The following is a 15,545-nucleotide window of genomic DNA, read 5'->3' on the forward strand; positions in this document are numbered from 1 at the left end:
TGTGCATATTGTGCACTTCACAGTTCCAGGAAGTAAATTTCATATCACAGCACACAGCACGGTGTCCCTAAGTGGGATCTTGAAAACAGTCAGTTTATGAAATGAAGAGGAAAAAGTCAGAGGTGTTGCCATGAAAGGACACTGAGCTAGTGTTGAGCAAATAGATTCTTTTTCTTCTGAACATATCTAAAGAAGGGAGATCCAAATTCTATGAGCCTACTTTTGAATATTTCACTTATTTTCTAATGTCAAAATTTTGTTTATTCTGGATATTACTTTATCTAACAATGTCCCTTTACTGTTACCATCCTTCTTCCTCATTAAAGATAAGTCAGGGCATACAGGGAGATCAATATTCAGATGAGAGACTTCAATTGTGCAAAAGAAAATGAGAAAAAGCATTCTGGTGACACCTGTCAGTGGAACACACCTTCAGAGAGAAAAGTAGATTCATCTTCATTCTAATCCCTGACTTCTCAGGTGGATGAGCTATGATGAAACGAGGGAGGTCAAGGATGTGAATCTTACCATTGTTTCTATCACAAGAGAAAAATGATAACCCTGTGGACAGGAACTTATATGGATGCAAATAACTGCATTAAAAAATGTCTGCTTCTTTGAACTCACACATTCAGAAGAGGGGTAACTGGAAAAAAAAAAAAATGCATGTAGAATTTGCCGGTAAATGAACCAATACATTTGGAAAATTTACACATTCTAATATTAAAATGCATGTCTCTAGATGAGAAAAGTAAAACAAATGTCCTCAAATTATAAAGTAAACTAGGAAAAACATTCTTTCTCATTTTTAGTCAACTCTAAATAGTTTTTTTTTAAATTCCTAGAAATTTAGTGATGTTGAAAGAATCCAAACTTCTTAAATACTTCTGTGTAGACTGGATGATATGCATTCAGGACCAACTATAGAGAAAGAAATGCATTCACTGTGAATCTTTAAGTCTTTGAAAAATCTCTTCTGTCTGTATCATTTTATTTGTTAAGCCTACATGACTTAGAAGTCACAAGTAGTTTTCTGAGCCTGACTTTTTACCTAATACTGATAAGAACTTAACCAAATCCCTTAGAATTTCTGAATATGTTTCCTCATAGGTAAAATTTGAGCTATTAACAGATTTGGAATGCCGTCAATAAATTATTATTTATGAGTTGAGGGACAAATCCAATGCCTTTTTTTCCTAATGTAGTATCTCGGAGCTGGTAAATTTGGTAACTAAATGAACAAGTACATGAAAGAATGATTCATGAATGAATTAACCATAGAAATCTTTGAAGCAAGAGTGATTTTTTTATTTGTGCTTCTAAGTATGGTCCTCAAACTGGTAGCTTACTATCATTTGGGAGCAAGTTGGAATTGCTAATTTTCAGACTCCTCCCTAGACCAACTGAATCAAAAACACTGAGTATTGGGGGGAAGCAGAATTCGTACTTTATCAAGACTTTCAAGGTGATTCTGAAGCATTCTAAAATTTAAGAATCTCTTCTCTAGGTTGCTTGTCAATACTGATTTGGAGTTTAATTAGTTAATTAATAACGTGGTTTCCAGGTAACCTACGTACATTTAAGTAGAATTGTTATGTGACTAATACCTTATGTCAAAGTTTGCAAACTGCACCTCGTCATGTGCCATACAAAAGTGTTTGGTGCATGTGCTTGGTTATCAATATTTAAACACCTACTGTATGCACACTTCTCATGGAGAATCTAAATCTTTAAAATGTTGCCTTGTTGTTCTTCATGACAAGAATATGCTGGACATGGCCGGGCGCGGTGGCTCACGCCTGTAATCCCAACACTTTGGGAGGCGGAGGCGGGCGGATCATGAGGTCAGGAGATCAAGATCTTCCTGGCTAACATGGTGTGAAACCCCGTCTCTACTAAAAACACACACACACACAAAAATAGCCAAGCATGGTGGCGGGCGCCTGTAGTCCCAGCTACTCGGGAGGCTGAGGCAGGAGAATGGCGTGAACCCAGGAGGCAGAGCTTGCAGTGAGCTGAGATGGCACCATCGCACTCCAGCCTGGGCGACAGAGTGAGACTCCATCTCAAAAAAAAAAGGAACAAACCTGCACCTTGTGCACATGTACCCTAGAACATAAAGTAAAATAAAAAAGAAAGAAAGAAAGAAAGAAAATAATAATAATAATAAAAGAATATGCTGGACTTTAGCCTCTCCAGTATTACTACCATATTATTCTTCCAAAATGGAGACCATATATCAGTTTATTATTTTATTGTTTTGCTTGAGCTATTACTTTGCTTAATCTCAAACTGTTTCATGAATATTCCATGAATGTATGGGTAACCCATCCTCCCAGTTTGTTTGAGGCCCAGTTTACATCTTTTGTCACCACATAATTATTCATAGCCTCTTCTTTATTCCCCAAAATATCTTGGTTCGGATGATAACTGATGGGTCACCCTATTCATAGGCATGTGTTTTTGCAACTCCAGACTTAATGTCAGCCCCGTTCAAAGTTAATATTGAAGATACTCTCTCTAATTAGAGATGAATGTAAATGTGACTGTAGGCACGAGGAGAGGAAAGAAGAAAAGTTAAGGGGCATAGCTCAAATGACTTGTTCAAGAATAATATTTTTTGAAACATTGTATCTTTTCTTTAAATCTATGTAATATTTCCTTCTGTATTATTATATTTTCTCTAAAATTAAAAGACCAGCTTTAAAATGAGAAACATAAAGGGAAATATGTCTTTAAACTGTTTCAATCAGTTAAGGAAATGCCTTTGCACTAAGTATATTTTAAAAATTTGGCATGAATTGAAGAATAATAAACATCAGATTAAACTCGCAATCAATTTCACTTCCTTTCTTTGTCAGCACAATATCTTGAGAACCCTGGCTTTTATGAATATATGGATTAAAAATGCAATATTGTTTTCACTGGTTTATTTGTCATAAGAAGCCCTAAATATAAATGTTAACAATTTTGCCAAAGACTATGCATAGCTACCAGGTGGAGGCCTTTTGGGTGGTTTCCTGATGTTGCTGAAAGGTTGTACATAAATCAGTTTGTTAGTTTTTTTTTAGATATATTTATAATATTTTCCCAGGGTGGGAACATTGTTGATAATAACATTGTTTAAGTGGCACTGTAAATCTAATTTTGAGCTTCTTATAGTTTCCACAGTCAATTTTCTTCTTTGAAATCTCTTAATTTGTTCTCAGGTTATTTTCTTATATAAACAAAACCATGTAGGTTTGCATTGCAGCAGTTTATTGAAATTTATTTTTTAATGAAAGCTCAATATGTATATTTTCTAAAGAGAAATTAATTTGTTTCCAAGAGTCTCTGATGGAAGATTATTTTTCTCTTGAATAAACCCTACAATTCCACACAAATAAGGAGACCTTATTAAGTTAACATCAGTGTAGTACAGTAAATGTTCAATGTTATTCTCATTAAAAATAAAATAACAACCAGGATTTATATTCCTTTTTATAAAGTGTTGCTTGATTTTAACACATCTCTGCACATGTACACACACACAGATACTACTTTTACATTTTAAATGAAAACAAATAAGTAAACAAGCATAGCAAAAGCCTAATTATTGTAAGAGAAATTTCTTCATTAGGGCTTTATTTTTGCTCTATGTATTTGAGATATGCAGTTGACCTAATTTCTAGTGTCCTTGCATAACGACACATCTTCCTTTTCTGCCCAGACAGCATGGTCCATATCTGCAGCATGAAGCCTCACCATTTTCTTCCCTATGACTCTATGATGTAACAGCTCATCTTCCAAGATGATTTTAAATTTCACACCAATTAAGAATTAAGTAATTGAAACATATTTTTGCTAGAATTTACTTTTCTTTAAATTAATTCTAAACTTGATTCTCTCTTTTGGGTTGCAAAAGATTATTACATATTGTATGCATGTATTAAAACTTCATAGATACTCTATAAATATTAGCATATAATGTAGTATAGACCCATGAAAATTAAATATACTTTTTAAAAATTCTGCTGTTTCCTTTAAGCTTTGTAGATTGTATCTCATATGGTGCTGCTAGAATAATCAGATATAGGACTTTCTCACAGGACAGATGCTAAGGTTTCAGCTCATTTGTATCTTCGTAACAATAAACACTATATTTTAAACAAACTTTTAATTATAATGACTAAATTTCTTTGAAAGAATGTGATGGATAGGATATGTTCTAAGTACAATATTTATATTAACTCATTTAATAATCAAAACAAGTATGTAGACAAATGGGAACTGTTGTGCATTGTTGATGGGATTGTAAAATGATATAGACAAGTAAAACAGTATGGTGGTTTCTTTAACAAGTTAAAAACATTCTTGCAATAGTTTGCTGAGAATGATGGTTTCCAGCTGCATCCATGTCCCTACAAAGGACACGAACTCATCCTTTGTTATGGCTGCATAGTATTCCATGGTGTATATGTGCCACATTTTCTTAATCCAGTCTGTCACTGATGGCCAAACACTGCATGTTCTCACTCATAGGTGGGAATTGAACAATGAGATCACTTGGACACAGGAAGGGGAACATCACACACAGGGGCCTATTGTGGGGAGGGGGGAAGGGGCAGGGGAGTGGGATAGCATTAGGAGACATACCTAATGTAAATAACGAGTTAATGGGTGCAGCACACCAACATGGCACATGTATACATATGTAACAAACCTGCACGTTGTGCACATGTACCCTAGAACTTAAAGTATAATAATAATAATAATAATAATAAGTTAAAAACATACTTACCAGTAATCCTACTTCTTGGCACACATCCAAAGGAAATGAAAGCAAGCAAGATCTCATAAAAAAAATTTGCATGCTCCTGTTCATAGCAGCATTATTCACAATAACCATAAGGTAGAAGCTACCCAAGTATCCACTTTTTTATTACTTTTAAAAATTATAGTATCCGTAAAATATTTAGTATTAAAAAGGAAAAAACAATCTTACGCAAGCTACAACATGAATGTACCTTAAGAACATTATGTTACATGAAATAAGCCAGTTACAAAAGGACAAATACATTCTGATTACACATTTATGAGGTATTTTGAGGAATCAAATTTATAGAAACAGAAGTACAATGGTGGTTACCAAGGATCAGAGGGAGGATAAATTGTTCTTTAACGGGTATATAGTTTCAGTTTTACAAGATGAAACAGTTCTGTAGATTGATTGCACTGTAGTGTGAATATACTTAACACTGCTGAACATACACTTAAAACTCATTAAGATGGTAAATTTTATGTTATATGTATTTTCCCACATTCAAAAGAAAAGGAGTAAACTGAAACAACTGTATAAAGAAGATGCTATTATTCCCAGTGGGGCAATGGAGGCACAGAGAGGCTGAATTTTCTGTCCCTCTCACAAGGCTGGTTAATGATTGTGTTTGGGATTTAAAACCCAGGACCTGTGCTATAGCCCACCCTTTTGCTCACTAGTCCTCTCCCACTGCCTTCAGTGTGTTTTCCTATCTTCACAAGTTGTGGCTGGGTTAGAATAATCACCTTTTTCAGTGATAAATTTACTTAAGGAAGCCTGAGGTACAATTCCACAGGTTTCCAAAATTTATCAGATTTCAGGCTGTCTGAATGTATTTTATTATCTTGCCTATTGAATTGGTTGTAAATTTACACTGTAAAATAATTTTCAATAGCAGATTTATATACTCAAATGAAGATATAATTTGTTCAGCTTTTGTTTTCAGTAGTTCACTACTACAGAAAGTTGACCTATATAGACTCTACGTCTATGGAATGTGTCAGTTGACTGCATGAAGGTTGGTAGGAAGGAGAGGTGGTCTGTGGGAGCCAATGCCTTTATGTGTCATCAAAAGGAGAAAAGAAAATCCTAGTTTATAAAATCACAAAATCATATTTAGAAAATAAACAAGTTAGTCTAGAAAGCTAACTTTCTAAGCTGGGGCATCTCAGAAAAGTCAAACATTTCAGGTTCTCAATCAGAGATGGATTGACATATGACAGTCTCAATGCCCTCCATGTGCCTGTTCCCAATTCATTTGGAAGCATAATGCTTCCTCATAAGGGCAAAAAAATACAACTATAATAGGTGCACATAAACCCCTTTTCTCTGTAGTCTCTCTGTAATACACTTCCACCCTCTTTACAAAATGAAAATAAAACAACCCTGGCTGGCAAAGATTAGGAATCTGTTGACAGCATCTTTTAAGAAGAAAATATGCTTTACATTTCTTTAATACATTTAAAAGTTAAACTGATGGTCTAAAGGAATGTGCTAGTTTCCCTCTGGTCTTCCTGACTTTCCCAGGCCTTCACAGGTATAACTCAGGGGCAAGAACTTGGTGGTTGTAGTTGTGTGTAAGTTTGAGACGAGCGCTCTTAACAAATGGATTGATTTCCAGTCATTTCTTGTCTATGTGATTCTGCATACCAAAAGAAGAAAAAGCCAAGAGTCGTGGAAATGATTAGAGTATTTGTGTTTCAGGTGCCAAAGTAATAAATCATTTCATCTTTAATATGTTTGATATTTAATGATGTTAGAAACTCACTTTCATTCAAGATGGAAACATACACTGACACATGCACACAAGCACTCAAAACCAATTTTTATTTTTGTTATGGCCAAAATTGTTAGAAGACATTCTTATAAGATATAGAGAAGCAACAATTTTGATCCACTAACCCTTCATGTTCTTTCCCTCTGCATTTCTCAGACCCTTTGAAGCTTGCAGACAGCTTAAAATCTAAACAACCTGTGCCTGTGCTGACTTATGGTCACCACCCTGATCCATTTCCTGTCTTCCTGGCTTTGCTAGCTGTTGAAACAGTGGAGCTTGCCGTGTGTGTGTGTGTGCGTGTGTGTGTGTGTGTGTGATTGTGGGTGTGGGTAGTTTAACCTTTTTACATCTTAGCTGCCTGTAAACTCAGTGATTGCTACGTTCAGATCAAACCTTGAACTTGTTTTGTTCCTGGCGCCAGGAGTCTTCCTGGGCTCCCCATTCCCTGCTGGAACCACTACCATTTCCCATGGTTACTCTACAACAGCTTCACTGGCTGAAAATGAAAACTGAACAAAGGCATTAAATTGTGAGGTAAAATTTGCTTTTCAATTTCTTTCCTTGAAGTTTTATCCTACCCCCGCAGAATATTGTGTGCCTTAGAACAATTTCTGTTTTGAACATATTTTATAATTAGAAAGTCTTTGGCATAATTCCAATTTTCTTATAGGAAACTGTTGTTTATGCTGTCTAACATCTCTGAAGCTTTCAATGTTCAATTTTAGTTGTCTACATTTAATGAAACTGAAGCATGCAAGGAATGGAGATCTTCCCATGAAACTGTAAACCACTTAACGGAAAAAGAAATCTTTTTCAAGTTTTCGTTTCTCTGCTCCCATCTTTCATCCAGTCCCACTCACATGCATGCATGTAGACATATGCACATACCCACACCTTTAAGGTGCATTCCAGAATATAAAATATGTCATTTACTACATTTATTTAAGTAGCTGGATTTGATGTGTATCAGATAGAGCTAAACTTTGTCAGGGTATGACAAATGGAAGAAATTGTTTTTTTCTAACTGAAAGAAAAATATAGTTTTAATGTTAAATGACTGTTTCTTCTAAAACAGGCATTGTTTTTTATTTTTCTCTTTTGTTCTATTAATATTTCTTAAAGTCAATTTTAGACATTTTAATTTTCAGCCTATGGCTCATCTTAAATAGGAAGTCTTGAGATCCCATGTATAATTTACAACTACTTTAAATTGCCTGCTCCTTTCCAATAGTGTTTAAAATATTTTATGAACTAATTTTTAGATTTTAAAGTAAATGTCATTCATAAATCATCTTTCAGCATATCTAGTTTAATTACATCAATTATTTGATATCTTCCAGTCCTCCTCTCCATATTCTTCTCCCCATATAATTCAGAACTCATCATTTATCCACTGGTCATAACGAGGTAATGCTAGTTCATGACTAATACCCTGTAGCTTCCTGTATTGGACACCCACACTTTCCAGAGGTGACTAGCATATATTCACAATCAGTTGCCTTATTTTCATCTTCTTACTCATTCTATTCTTCTCCAGCAACATTTTTACAGCATGAAGAGCCTGACCTTTTTGTCACAGGGAATTTTCATTGTCAAAGCAAAAATCTCTTCCAATTTGTAAACACTCTTGTTTGAATGGGATAAATCACAGACATTTTTGACTGGATTGGGCCTACAGTAAATTTTCAGTATGATCACATGAACAGAGCTGGACAAACTAAAAACTACAGTAAATTTTCAGTATGATCACATGAACAGAGCTGGACAAACAAACATTCCTAGGTTGCCACTCCTTTTCTGTGCTTCTTTGAGCAGGGCCTCTGAAGATCTGTTTCTTAATCTTATCCACAGAATGAAAATAAGACTGATCGATCTTTTCAGGGTAGGTAATGATTAGAGATCATATACACAAAGCACGATCAACACAATTTGTTTTAAAAGACACAGAATTCATTTTGATAAATCATTTACATACACCCTGTATCATTAGATAATTAAAGGTAGTTTAAAGTCATTTTCTCAAGTTTTAAGTGCAAACAAATTAGTTGAGGATCTTACTAAAATGTAGATTCTGCTTCTGGGTTGAAGCCTGAGATTCTACATTTCTAACAAGCTCTCCGATAAGGCCAGTAACACATGGGACTTGTACATGGACTATAATTTGAATAGAAATTGTAAATCAATTTTATGCATATAAAAGAATAGTACAAATTAAACTAAGATGAATAAATAAAGAAAAGGCAAAGGATGAACCAAGACATGAGATGGAACCAAAAATGATGCTATAAATATATAATATAAGCTACTTGCTACATGGGGAATAAATTTGTCTATATAATTTTAGTAGATAGTATGAAAAGGGTATCGGCTCCATCAATATTCATTCAATTTTGCATAATATGTATGTGTTGTAAGAGTTGATAAGCAAAGTTATACTGCTACTAAACATTACATTCTGGAGCCAATGAATAGAGACTCATTTATTTTTCTCAATTAATTCAGAATAGACAATTTTTGAAATGAGGTGTACCATTGATTTTTACCTTTAGATAATTTGGGAAGAAACAACTTGTTAAGAAGTTAATAAAATAAAATGTTTCAGAAAGAGCTATTTCATTTATCATGTGGAAATCAAGTCTGATATCTGAATGTACTATGTTGACTCCTGTGGGCACTCATTCCTTTATATCCAAACAGAGAAGGGGCACTATTCTTGAGATATGAAAAGATTCTGGGTGAGAAGTGGAAATCTCATCATTCATTCATTTCTTCATTCAATTTATTCAGTACAAACTTCATCCCAAGTACACTACTTACAGACTTACTTTCTTTTCTTTCAAATTCCTCCTTCTGCTGACTCCTTGACCATCCACATTCATTGTTCCTTTCTTGAGCTGCTAACATGTTCCACAGTATTTCATGCTGGAGAATATTTTCTACAAGACTCTCTCCACTAACGAAATATTACAAAGACTACCTGACATTTTACTGGAAATGGAGGATAACTGAGAAGCATATAGAGGATAAATATTTAATATAATTTTCCTAAAAGGCTCCATTCACTCAGCTGTCATTGGCATCCTTGCCCCAGGGCCTCAAATGCTCTAAACTTGTCTGTGTCTAATCTATTTTGAGACTGCTCCTCCATTAATATCTTCTATTCCAGATTTCTGAGGCCTACAACTCCATTACCCAATAAACAGTGTGAAAATGCAAAGTTCAAGTTATTTTTATTAATTTTCACTCTATTTGTAGCATAACATACTACATGTTTCAGGACAAACCTATTGTTGAATAATGACTTCTACTGGAAAAACAAAATAACACAGCATTTCTGCGTAAAACACATGAATCATAATGTATAAAAATATGGTACGTAATACATGTCTTACAATATAAAATGAAAAAATGGCTACCCAAATTTGTCCCTCCTAGATTTGTCTGTGTGTATGTGTGTGTAGATGGGGGTAGTGATGGTGGAAGAGTTGGCTTTGAAATACAAGGCTGTTGTCATAACATGTTCTTCCTAGTCAAAAACATACCTCTTTCTGTACCAATTAATGTTAGGTAAACTAGTTTAAGCTCCCACTAGCTGTTAAGTTAGTGAGTTTTGTTTGTGGGTTCACAAATTACTTGCAAAATATTTACCAGAAACTATTATAGTTAATCAATTAAGAACTTTTGATTAGCAATCTTTAAAGTTATTTTACTAGAAGCAACACAATTTCCTCTAAGATATTATGCAATTTATGCTGCAATTAGTTCAAATTCTTTCTATCCATACAATAGTAAACATGTTCTATGTTATTAAATTAACAGATCTTAAGAAATAAATGGAACATGGATTATGAAGGAATCTATAAATTGTAAAATAAAATAAAATTGATGTAAAATGAAAACCATTATTAAAAGCAAGGTTATGGTTTTACTTACAAAGTTCAGTGGAAATGAAATGGAAAAAATAAATAATGAGTAGCTCTTTGTGATGGTAATTTTATGTGTCCAATTGATGGGGCCATGGGAAACCCAGATATTTGATCAAACATTAATGTGCATGTATGTGTCTGTGTGTGTGTCTGTGTGTGTGTGTCTGTGTGTGTGTGTGTCTGTGTGTGTGTGTGTGTCTGTGAGGGTGTTTTTAGATGAGATTAAAATTTTAATTGGTAGATTGAGTACAGCAGATTGCCTTCCCTAATGTGGATGGGGCTCATGCAATCAGTTGAAGGCTGAATAGAACCAAAAGGGTGACTCTCCTGGAGGTAAAGAGGAATTCTTCCTGTCTGAGTTCCTTTGAATACATACATATATGATATTATTTTAGAGGCAGGTATACAGGCATATTGCAGGATATGTAGGGTGAGCTGGCAAACTGGAGACCCAGTAGAGCTGATGGTTTAGCTCTAGTCAAAAGGCTGGCAGGCCGGAGATCCAGGAAGAACAATGTTTCAGTTTGAGTCTGCAGGCAGTAATAAACAAACAAACAAAAAACAACGATGTTTTCGTTAAAGCTCAAAGGCAGTTAGACTCCTAGGAGCATCACCCTTTTTGTTCTACTCAGACTTCAACTAATTGGATGAAGATCACCCCCTTAGGTAGAACAATCACTCAGTCTACCAACTTAAATATTAATCTAGTCCTAAAACACCAATACAGAAACACTCTGAATAGTGTTTGGCCAAATGTCTGGGGACCCCATGACACAGTCAGGTTGACGCAAAAAATTATCAATGACAGTTTCTAAGCAAGCAGAAGTAACAGGAGCACCAAGCATCCAATAAAAAATTATCAGACATGTAAACAAGGAGAAAAAAGACTACCATAATGAGAAAAAAATCAATCAACTGAAAACAACATAGAACTATGCAGATGTTACTGTTAACAAAGAAAAAAAATCATTAGAACTGTATTTAGTATGCTTTAAAAATTGAGAATAAAAAATATAAGCATATTGAAATTGAACACCCAGAGACTAAAACTACAAAGCCCAAGATAAAACATATTGGAAAGGAGTAAGGACAGATTAAGCACTGCAGAAGAAAAGGTTAGTAATCACAGAGACAGAGCAAGAGAGAATATCCCAAATGAAACACACATAGAGAAAAGCTTTTTAAAAAGCTAAATAGATAATCTCTCAGCTGTGGGCAACTTCATATGGCCTAATATACATGTAATTATAGTCTCAGAAGGAGAGAGAGATAGAAAAAATATTTGAAGAAATAATGGCTGAAAATTATCCAAATTTGATGGAAACCGTAAACTCACAATTCCAAGAAGCTCTATAAAGCTAAAATGTGCATGTGAGTGCACACACACACACACGAAAATAACCACACCTAGGAACATTATAATCCACTTGCTCCAAATAAGTGATAAAGTAATCTTAGAAGCAGATAAAGAAAGAAGATGAATTACAAACTGAAGATCAAAGGTCAGAATGACAGCAAATTTTCTTTAAGGAAAAATGAGGTATAGCTGAAGTCTTAATAATGGCCGGTGGATTTATTTTGCCTTAAGTCCAGATTGTTCAGATTGTTTTGGCATATTTCTGTGAAACATGCATTTTAACTCAAAGAGAGAGATGCAGTTTCATTTCTTTCCAAAACTTCCACTAGAGACCTTTGTCCTGCTTGTCACGGAGCCAGTTACTGCTCTTGCAATCTACTGCACCTAATGTCCACAAAATACGCCCTTTGTACTTAGATCTCCACATGCCCAGAATGTAAAAGGCCAATTTTACTTTGTGACAAATTGCGGTGTCTTAAGACCAACATTAGTTACTCAGATTCTGATTTTTATTCTCTATATTTCTCCAGAACGACTGTCAATCTATTATATATTTGTACAATCTGGTATTAAAATGCTTTCCCCAAAAGATATTCTGCGAGAAGATCTGAAGTTGGTCCGTGGTTATCCCATGCCCTGTGCTTTTGTGAACAATTGGGAAAATATTGAACAATTCCATAGCAGACCAGATGACATTGTGATAGCCACTTATCCTAAATCAGGTGAGTTCTGTGGCCTGACAAATTCAAGTCCGACCTCGATTTTTGTTTCCTGGAAATCAACTTGTCCATAAAATAATTATCATTCTAAATAAAGTTAATATTCATTTAGTGTGGTCACCTATTTTAGTATATTAAAATTGGCATTTGGGGCATAGAAAGGGGAATTAAGTTTGTAATAGAATGTGTTAAAATGGTAGTGTTTCCAATAGATTCTTCTCCCTCTCCTGTGCAATTTGGGTAATTATTTTGAAAATATTGCCTTTTGTCACAGGTACTACTTGGGTTAGTGAAATTACAGACATGATTCTAAATGATGGAGATATTGAAAAATGTAAGCGAGGTTTTATTACCAAAAAAGTTCCAATGTTGGAAATGACTGTCCCTGGATTAAGAATATCAGGTAAATTTAACCCACTTGGAATTATTATTTTGTAATATTATTTACACAGCATATGCATTATTGTATGTGTGACTGTCACTGAAACTGGAGTAGATTTGGTGACATAAAATGGAAGCTGGAAAACAATGTAAAATTCTTGAGAAATATGAAGAAACTTTATTTTTGTCTGTTGTATATCCAGGTATGATATCAAAGATGAGAGTCTTACTGTACAAAACAATTACAAATTTGATTGATAAAATAAACAATACTTTCTCTGTCTTATTGACTTTTGTTGGGTAGAATTTGTCAGATTAGATCAGTAAGTTCCTAATTCAGGACATTGTTGTAATTAATAAACAAGGAGCAACTTTTCTTAAAACATAGAATTCACTAATACTATTAATTTTTCTTCCACAAGTATTTATGGAATGCTTGTAAAGAATTATTCACTGTGCTATGGTATAGATACATAATGATTAGAAATTATATATTGTATCATAGGGAGCTTACAGTAATATTGTGACATTAAAAAGTAAATAACAGTATGTCAATGTTAGTAGTCTTGCACAGCCAAAGAATAGGGTTCTGTGGAAGCAAACGATAGGAAAGCTTACTTTAAATGGGTAATAAAGGATAAAAATCTTAGACAAATTAAATTAAACAAGTTTAATTGAGCAAAGAACAATTCACAAATCGGGCAGCCCCTTTAGTCAAAATAGACTCAGAGATTCCAGAACAGCTACATGGTTTACGGAAGGAAGGAATGTGACACACAGAAAACAGAATTGAGATATAGAAACAGCTGGCTTAATTACAGTTTAGTGTTTGACTTATTTGAACACAGTTTGAAGAGTTGGCCACCTTCGATTGGCCAAAACTTGGTGATTGGCACAAGTTAGAATGTAATATGTTTACACATCCAGTTAGGTTACAATTCACTATGTATAGAGAAACCTTTAAGCCAAACTTAAAATGTGTAAGATGACAGCTTTAGTCTAAATTTAACAAGGGGCATCTACTCCCAATTGAGATTAAAAAGTACATGCTTGGGTAAAGAATATTCCAGGATATAGTCCTGGAAAGCATATTCCAGGAAGATCTTGATATAGCCCGGGGTCTAAAATGATCCATGAAAGAAAGAAAAAGTGGGATGCAAAATAATTGGAAATTAGGCTAGGATAGATCATGTAGGACTTGTAATTCTTAAAATATTTTCTCATTTTATTCCAAGAACATTGAGGAAGACATTGAAGAGTTTTATGCAAAGAAAAATTATAGGGTTTTTGTTTTTTTGTTGTTGTTTTAAATACAAAGACTCCACAAGTCGCTTGGTGGAGGTGGAATTGAAGATGCTAGAGAAGATATATTTTTGACTTGTTGATGGACTTTCAAGGAAATATGAAGCAAATGAAAGAATCAAGAATGACATAGTTTTATTTCATCAAGCAAGTGGACTGTGGAACTATTTGCTTGCAAGGAAAAGTACTTGGAGAGGAACACATTTGGGTATAGGGTTATTAATATTTTAGTTGTGAAATGGTAACCTTGAGATGCCATTGGATATTATAATCAGTTAAAATTATAGTGAATTAAAATGATGGTATTTGGAGCTTGTTAAAATATATTCATTAGGCAATGCTCAGCATAATTGGACATTGGAATCAATGTGATTGCCCAGGGAAAGCCTGTGGAGCAATATGAGAAGAGAAGGACCGAGCTGTGAAAAACATCAACATGCAGAAGTTAGGTAGAGAAAGAGGGGCTAGCAAAGGAAACTGAAAAAAATGAGCTAAGAGGGAATGGAAGAGTATGGTGTCTTGTAGATAAATGAGAGGGGTATTCAAGAAGTGAAGTTTGACTGTCAAATGCTGCTGGAATCCTGGGATAAAAATAAGCAGTAGGGTGGTGATAGACCTGTATGCCAATGTAAAGAGAAATATCCAAATCCTCTTCTGTAATGGAAGTGCCCCTCAGCAGACTGACTGAACTAGTTGCTTCCATAGGCAGAGACGAATCAACTGGCAGGATGTCAGTCCTTCTATGTCACTGCCAGAAGTCAGAGAGCAAATGCCAATTTTTGTTTTGTTTCATTTTGTTTAAAAAATAGATTCAATTTTTCAAAGTTACAAATCTAAAATCCCAGTTCTTCCCTAAGCCATTAAGTTCAGCTTATAAATATTATTATTTTACTTATACAACAAAAGGAGTTTAATATTTGATCCAAGTTATATTTAATTAAGCTCCTTTATTTATTTATTTATTTATTTTGAGACGGAGTCTTGCTCTGTCTCCCGGGCTGGAGTGCAGTGGCCGGATCTCAGCTCACTGCAAGCTCCGCCTCCCGGGTTTACGCCATTCTCCTGCCTCAGCCTCCCGAGTAGCTGGGACTACAGGCGCCCGCCACCTCGCCTGGCTAGTTTTTTGTATTTTTTAGTAGAGATGGGGTTTCACAGTGTTAGCCAGGAAGGTCTCTATCTCCTGACCTCGTGATCCGCCCGTCTCGGCCTCCCAAAGTGCTGGGATTACAGGCTTGAGCCACCGCGCCCGGCGAGCTCCTTTAAACACTTAAGTGGCATTTACATA

At 34.8% G+C, this 15,545-nt stretch overlaps 1 protein-coding gene across 1 annotated transcript in view; it reads left to right on the top strand.

The window, feature by feature from the left end:
• The first annotated feature begins 6,846 nt into the window (after nt 1-6,846).
• The window catches only part of SULT1B1 (sulfotransferase family 1B member 1), a 33,855-nt gene continuing 25,156 nt past the window's right edge, over nt 6,847-15,545 (top strand). Inside the window, exons 1-3 of the mRNA XM_023198352.2 lie at nt 6,847-7,109; nt 12,389-12,580; nt 12,852-12,980. Of these exons, the coding sequence (XP_023054120.1) occupies nt 12,433-12,580; nt 12,852-12,980 (277 nt within the window). The 5' untranslated portion in view covers nt 6,847-7,109; nt 12,389-12,432. The remainder of the gene's footprint in view (nt 7,110-12,388; nt 12,581-12,851; nt 12,981-15,545) is intronic.

Source organism: Piliocolobus tephrosceles, chromosome 3 (assembly GCF_002776525.5).
Source record: "Piliocolobus tephrosceles isolate RC106 chromosome 3, ASM277652v3, whole genome shotgun sequence".
NCBI lineage: Eukaryota > Metazoa > Chordata > Mammalia > Primates > Cercopithecidae > Piliocolobus > Piliocolobus tephrosceles.